General features: G+C 43.0%; 1 protein-coding gene across 8 annotated transcripts in view; it reads left to right on the top strand.

The window, feature by feature from the left end:
• Positions 1-7326, top strand: part of GEN1 (GEN1, Holliday junction 5' flap endonuclease) — a 51185-nt gene that overhangs the window by 29248 nt on the left and 14611 nt on the right. For 5 of the 8 annotated variants that reach the window (XR_001514518.1, XR_001514519.1, XM_015566410.1 and 2 more), the window contains one exon: positions 2030-2115. Coding sequence is in view for 4 of the 8 variants with exons in the window: in XM_015566410.1 (XP_015421896.1) it covers positions 2030-2115 (86 nt within the window). In the remaining 4 variants the exon portion in view is untranslated. Of the gene's footprint in view, positions 1-1186; positions 1420-2029; positions 2116-2281; positions 2518-7326 lie in introns of those variants that run through there. The other 3 variants (XR_001514520.1, XR_001514521.1, XM_015566413.1) reach the window with 3 other exon arrangements.

Here is a 7326-nt window from a genome sequence, read left to right as displayed (position 1 = left end):
CAGTTAATTTGCATATTGCCCTGATTAGCCAATGGGAAGGGTAGCGGTTATATGCTAATTACCATGTTTCTCTTTTATTAGATAGGATGTTTACTTTGAATTTATATTAGTTCACACAAACACTCCATCCATGCTTTTGTTCCGGCCCTCAGGTCCAGTTTAAGAACCCATTGTGGCCCTCGAGTCAAAAAGTTTGCCGACCCATGGTTTAGGACCATCTAGTCCAGGTAAATACTTACAATATAGAGATGTCCTTTTTTTAATTTTTTAAATAGATTTAGAGGTGTTCTGGGGATTTTATGAGATGAGAACAGTGTGCTTATTCCCATATAATTTGCAGCCCAGTTGGTGTGACTCAGTGGTTGAGGTCAACCTATGAACCAGGAGGTCACGGTTAGATTCCTGGTCAGAGCATATGCCCAGATTGTGGGCACGATCTCCAGTTTGGGGCTTGCAGGAGGCAGCCGATCAATAATTCTTTTTCATCATTGATGTTTCTCTCTCCCTCTCCCTTTCTCTCTGAAATCAATAAAAATATATTTTCAATAAACCAAATATTATTTGCAGCTGATATATTACTCATTTAGCCACCTAATATATTTATTGAACAACTACTTTGTAAAAGAGCCCTATGTTTTTCTATGTATCACAGCCAGCTGGAGGTCCATGGAATTTAAAATAATTTTTTCAAATCACCCAGCTGGAAAAAGCTTCAGTTGGGGCTAGAACTCAGGTCTCCTAATTCCTTTAGTGAAGAACCTTTCCCAATATTTATGTTTCCATAATTCATTCAATTCCATTAGTTGTTCTCTTTGTGGTCCTGAAGAAATTGTGCATACTTCCATGATAGTATTTATCACATTTAATTCATACACTCAAAATATTAGTTGAGTGTCTACTATATAGCAGGCATATTCTTTTTTTTTTAAATGTACTTACCTTTAAGATAAGACAGAATTCTGAACACAGAGGTTAAATCGTATTTATTTTTGTATCCCCCAGCACTATGCTCAGAGTTTAATTCTCTGCTTCACCAACTCTTATTTATCCATCAAGACTCAGAATAAACCTGGTTTTTTCTAAGAGGGGTTTATATTGCTTCTCAAGAACCCTTCCTCTTTCCTATAGACTTTTAAAATATTACCTGCAAATAGCTTTATTTCGAGTGTTTTGCATTTTGTCTCAGGTACCAGGCTGTGAGCATCTTGTATTCCTGAATCTAACCCCTAGCAGAGGGGCTGCCCCAGAAAGCCATCAGTGAATGGGTGCTGATTGCCTGGTGGTGAATTTGGGGTCTTCGTTCTTCCATTCTCCATCAAGAAAGATCAGATCCAGTTGGATGGTTCCCTCCATCAGCTTGATCACGTGTCCCGCTTTGTCATGTGAAGATGCCAGGGTGAGATGCCTTGCTTTCTGAAGGTGAAGGGGCTAACTCAACCGCTCACTATTCCTGTTATGCTGGTAGCACTTAGGGTGAAACAGCTTAAATAATATCACCAAAGGCAGCCTCCTTTCATCTGCAGATTAACGTGGCAACATTTATCACCTTCTTAGCCAGGAAAACCTTTTATCAGGCTCAGCTAACAGCTCGAATTAGCCCCTTAAAGGACTTGCCACATTGCCTTTAAAATGACAAGCTGCAGAGTCAGGCCCAGGATAGTCAAAAACAGTGGGACCTTTGCTGATGATTGTCAGAGTGGACAATGTACTTATTCCCAGGCCAGATAAATTCAATAAATGGCCTGTTTGGCACTGGAGGAAAGGGTCATCTAGAAATCAGGCTGAGTCTTCTGTGCTGATAATGTCTGAGTATTCTGCTAATGTTCGGAAGAATTCTTTGGTAAGTACCAAACGAAACTTCTTTAATAGGGATTAAGTGCCTGAGCTTCCTCAGCATTATTCTGTGCCAAGACCCAAAAAACAAAATGTTGACCTCCCCAAAATGGCAAAATTCTCTTATCAAAAACCGAATGAAAGAATTCTATACTGTTTGCATCATCCTAACTCCTACTCATCTACCACTCAACAGATATCCACCTTCCTGCTGTGAGTGAAGTCTCAAAGTGCTGTCCTTTGAAAATGAAAATGAGTGATTTATTCAACGTTCATGTAAAGGTAGATTACAGATTCTTTGCTTTTTTTGTTTGTTTGTTTTATTTGAAAGCAATGTGGATTCAGTGACTGCTCCAAAGTAATATTATTGCTAAAGTCATTTACATTTTTATTAAACTGAGAATGCCAACCCTGTGAATGCCAGATGCCAGAAGGCTTATTTTAACAGGGTTGTCCAAACGCAGACGTCTCAAGTCCAGGCTCTGTGAAGGCCCCATGACTTCACAGCTGGGATAGTGCTATGAGAGGTGTCAAGGACTCCATACAATCCCGTCTACATCCTGTGAAACAGACCAAAGGACATTTTCTTTAACGTGGGAGGCAATGGTCTGAGTAATTGTCCGATTTCTGATAGAGACTGGCTACCTTGGGCAAATGTTCCCAGCTTCTGCATGCTTCTCCTACATAGGTGAGAATGATATTTCTTCCCCCCTTCACTCTCATTTATATGTTGAGAATAAACAGCTTTTGGAGAAACAAACATTAATGTATACATTTAATATTACTGATTTTGATTTGTCAAATCCATTGGTGAATAAGCACTGTTCTTAAAATGTGTTGTATTATAACCTGTATAATTTTTTGAGAAGGTAACTTGTCTCTAATATGAAGAAAAAAGACAAAACATATTGGATAGTATAAACAGCACTGAATCTTGGGAGAAGAGAAATGACACATATTAAATGTTTACTATTACATCCACACATTTTTCTACTTTTTCAAAATCCTCACATTTGCTCCACAGAAACTGAAAGGCAGGCACTTTTAATTCCCTGTTTATATATGAGGCTAAGAGAAGTGAAGGAACTTATCCAAGGTCAACATATAGTAAAAAGCAGGGCCAGGATTTGAACCCAGAGCTAGTAGTCTAACTGCACAGTTTCTCTGGCAAAAATTAAGGCTTCTGTCTACTCCACATTTATCTAAGTGTATGACACTTTTAAAGAAACAACCTGTCAGAGAGATGCATTGACTTCTACTGATTTGATTTCTGGAAAACTGGCCACTAAATCAGAGTAGTGGAGCCCCAGAAAAGCAAGAAACGATCAGAGAAGTTACAGTGGGAAAGCTGGGAGGTTTGGGTGTAAGGAAGGACTGGGAGGTGCAGGACATCCAGGGCGCCAAATCTAGAAGTTTCACCCCCTTCCTTTGACGCTCTAACCACCAGGGCCAGATGTCCCCAGGATGAGGTCATCTGTGAGTTCTCAGTGGAGCGTCCATTAAGAGCGGCTCCTTTTTGGCATTCATTTCTGACTTGAGTCACCTTTGCACAGTGACTGCAAGGGGCTGGGCCGGTTGTAATCAGTTAAGTGCATTTTTTACTAATCTTGAAAGCAACCAGAGAAGTAAAGTAACATGCCTGTGGCCACACAGTTGGTATGCTCGTCTCCTCCCAGTTGCATTGCTCCCTCCAAAGGGGACAGGGACTCTGACGGACTACTCTCGCAGGGACTACTAAACGCGCCTCCTAACTGACCTCCCTGCTTCAAAGCACTCGCGCCCTTTGTAGTGCACACATCAGCCAGACAATCTATAGAAAGTGCAAACCACCTCTGACACCAGCACCGCCTTCACCCTTTCCTCCATGCAAAAGCTTCCCATCTTCTTGGTGTCAATTCCAAATTCCTTGACAGTCTGTCAGGTCCTCCGTGGCTGAGCCCTACCTGTCTCCCTGACCTCATCTCTGGACTCTTCCCCTCGATCACCTTGCTCCAGTGCTGCTGGCTTTACTTCATTTCCTTTTTTTTTTTTTTAAATATATTTTATTGATTTTTTACAGAGAGGAAGGGAGAGAGATAGAGAGTTAGAAACATCGATGAGAGAGAAACATCGATCAGCTGCCTCCTGCACATCTTCTACTGGGGATGTGCCCACAACCAAGGTACATGCCCTTGACCGGAATCGAACCTGGGACCTTTCAGTCCGCAGGCTGATGCTCTATCCACTGAGCCAAACCGGCTTCAGCTACTTCATTTCCTTAAACACACCAAGCTCATTCCACATTCTGGCTCTTGAACTTACTGTGCCATATGCCTGAACTTCTCACACGGTTTTGGATAGTAAGCTCCTACTCACCATTCAGCTAGTACTTTTGTGATGATGCTAAGTCGCCACCTCCCCACTCTGACTCCCACTCCTCTACTCTTGCTTCTTACCCTGAGTTATTTTCCTCACAAATTATTAGAGTTTTTTTGTCTCCTATCACTACAGTGACAACATGAGAGGAAACTTCATCTTGTTTTCTGTCATATCCCTTGAGCTACTTTTAACCATGAGTAACATGTAGCACACATTTAATACAACTTTATTGGATGAATGAATGAATGAATGAATGAAGTTAAGCTTTGAACCCAAATCCACATTTTGACCACCAACGTGCCACAAGTTGTAATTGAATTCTTAAGATGGATCCAGCACCTGGTTAGACATGGTGCGGAGTACAAGGGAATAATAACTAGTCTCTCCTTTCAAGATCTTTATAACTAAGTTGTGACACCAGACTCATTTGCATTTGAGATAACAAATAACACACCTAAGTGCTGGGTGAAGGGAGAGGGCATCAGCATGCAGATGAGAGTGGTCAGTGAGCACCCAGGTGGTCCTCAGAGACTTGCTAGTTGAGTTGATTGGAGGCTTGAATGGTGGATACAGTTTACAGGGGGGAGTGAAGGCCATGAGGTTCTTGGGTAAGACTTAAAATTGGGTGAATTTACCCAAGAATGAGTAACAAATGATAAGTATTTGAGGGCATTCCAGGCTGGCGACATTTGTTAGATCCTTTTGTCTAGAAAGTAACTCACTCACTCATTACATACAAGTATAATTTTGTGAGAAAACAAGGCCAATAAGGCAAAAGAAGAGGAGGAAAAGGGTGAGTGAGGTTTCTAGTTTTTGACTTATGGTTGGGGTTGGGGAGGGGTGGACCAGGACCTGGCACACAGTGAATGTCAGGTATTGGGCATTATATACACTCCGGTACAGGGTGGCAGAGACCATCTCTAAGAGTTTCTCTGAGGGCCATAGCTGCCTCCTGTGTGGACTGCCCCTCAGCGGGGACCCCAATAAAGTATAGAGCAAGGCGATTCCTGAGAACTAGGTCACTAGCTAATGAAGATGACTTCCTATGCTCAAAATGAACAAGTATCCGTCCATTCATTTGTCCATACATGTATTCCATAAGCAGGTTCTCTATACCAAGTATCATGCAAATTGCAGGGGCTATAGTAAGGGTTCGTTTTCTTAAGAAATTCATGGTCAATCCACAAAGAAAACCACGAGGTGTTAAGACTTTATGACACAATATGCCCCTTAGTGTCTTAACTCTCTACTCACGCTTCCAGATCTGGGTTGAATGAAAATATTTATCACATATTCAGGCTTGGCCACAAAATCACACCAAACCAAACCAAAACATTCCATGAAGAGAAAGACTATGCTAATCTTTCTTTCTCTTCTCAGAAAGGTGATAACAGAAGATTTGGTCCCAACAGGGGTACAGGCAAGGGATTTGCATTTTAAAGTTTGACAGATATTTATAGGCCTTTTGATCTCTTTCCTCCCCTCTACCCACCCACCCCCAGCCTTGATGCCTCCCCCTCCCCCACCCATCAGTTCTCTACATTGTACCAGGTACACATTTGAGAAAGGGTGGTTCCAGGTCCAGAGGACCTGGGGGCCCTAGTGTGGTGTGTTCAGAGTCATGTAGCTCTTATTTATTGAATACCAAAATACATCAAGTTATTTTTAACATTCCCAACAGCCACAATCATCTTGAAAGTTTCCTTTATTATTTACCTTTTTGGTCGTTGTTGTTGTTAAGGGAGGAGGAAAATGAGGCTCAGAGAGGTTAAATAACCTGCCCAGAAACACTGATAAGTAGTGGAGACAGAATTAAAACTCAGGTCTGAGTGTCCCCAACCTATGACCTTTTCCTTAAGCCAGGCTGACTCTAGTCCACAAGCCTGGTTATTATAGGCAGCTCCGCTAAGATCCTTCCTGGCAAAGCGTATCCTGCATTCCAGTTTTCTTGCTGGTGTTATTCTTGAAATAGCCCAATAAACGTCACACTTTGATTTACTCAGGACAGACTTGCAGCTGTCTTTTCCTTTGCAGCTCTTCTCGGGCTCTGAGGCTTTCCTCTCCTGGTCTTGCACCCTGGCTGCCACAGCTCGCAGCTGCACGCCTTAGTTTGGTACCATCATCTGCAGCCCCATAGGATTTGCTGAACAGAGCTTCTCTCTGACTCACAGAAACTCCGTGGGGAACTAGCTTAGAATCGCAGACTCTCACATTTTTGCAACTAGAGCGGATCCTAAAAGCTATCTAGGAAACAGAGGTTCAGAGAATGTCTCATGCAAAAGGAGCTGACGTCAGATTTATCAGAATACTACATATTTGCTAGGTTAAACGTGATAGATAAAGGACACAAGTCACATTGACAGCTGTGTGCTAGGTGCTTTGTCTTGTTTCATTTCACTACAAGCCAGGGAGGAACAATGAATTATTATCCACATGTTACAGCTGAACTGGCTCAGAGAAATAGCTGACTGAAGGTTCTACAGCAAGCAGTCCAACTCGTGGCCCGTGGGCCGCGTGCCTCGTTTATTTGGCCCGTGTTAGCCTTTGAGTTTGACATGCTTGCTCTACAGTAACTCTGGGACCGGGATCTGAACTCACTGGACTGTGGAGAGCTCAGCTCCTTCCTTTCCCACAGCCTGCGGTGGGGTGTGATGAAGAGTGCAAACATACCCTGGCTGAAGGGACTGGCCTGTGAAATTTGCTTCTGAGCCAAAGAGCCAAGAACCAACAGAATGAGGAGATGAATACGATCATTTGTGGGCTCACTGAGGTCAGGCCTGTAATCTAAAACCATCTGGCATTCACCAACAGCCTGAGTGGTACTTTGACCACGAGGGCTTCCGCTGGGAAACAAGAACTGCTTGTCTACCTGCAGCCTCCTCCCAAACTTAGACTGCCTATTACAAACTAGAAGATTCTGCAAGTTCCCTCTATCCTTGGAAAATCCTTCCCCCCACTCTCAAAGAGGGGGCCTTCAGAGTGCCAAATTGGGAGCCGTAAGAAAGTTGTTGCTGGTGCAGTCTTCCTGTTGAGGTTGAGAGATCAGGTTCAAAGCTCAAGCCACAGCTTCCCCACCTCCACTCCCTGTCCCATCTCCAATCCCTAGAGGGAATGCTCCTGCCCCATCACCCCCCT

Source organism: Myotis davidii, unplaced genomic scaffold (assembly GCF_000327345.1).
Source record: "Myotis davidii unplaced genomic scaffold, ASM32734v1 scaffold238, whole genome shotgun sequence".
Taxonomy (NCBI): Eukaryota; Metazoa; Chordata; class Mammalia; order Chiroptera; family Vespertilionidae; genus Myotis; species Myotis davidii.
Note: the sequence above shows the minus strand (reverse complement) of the source record. Positions and strands in the feature narration are given on the sequence as shown.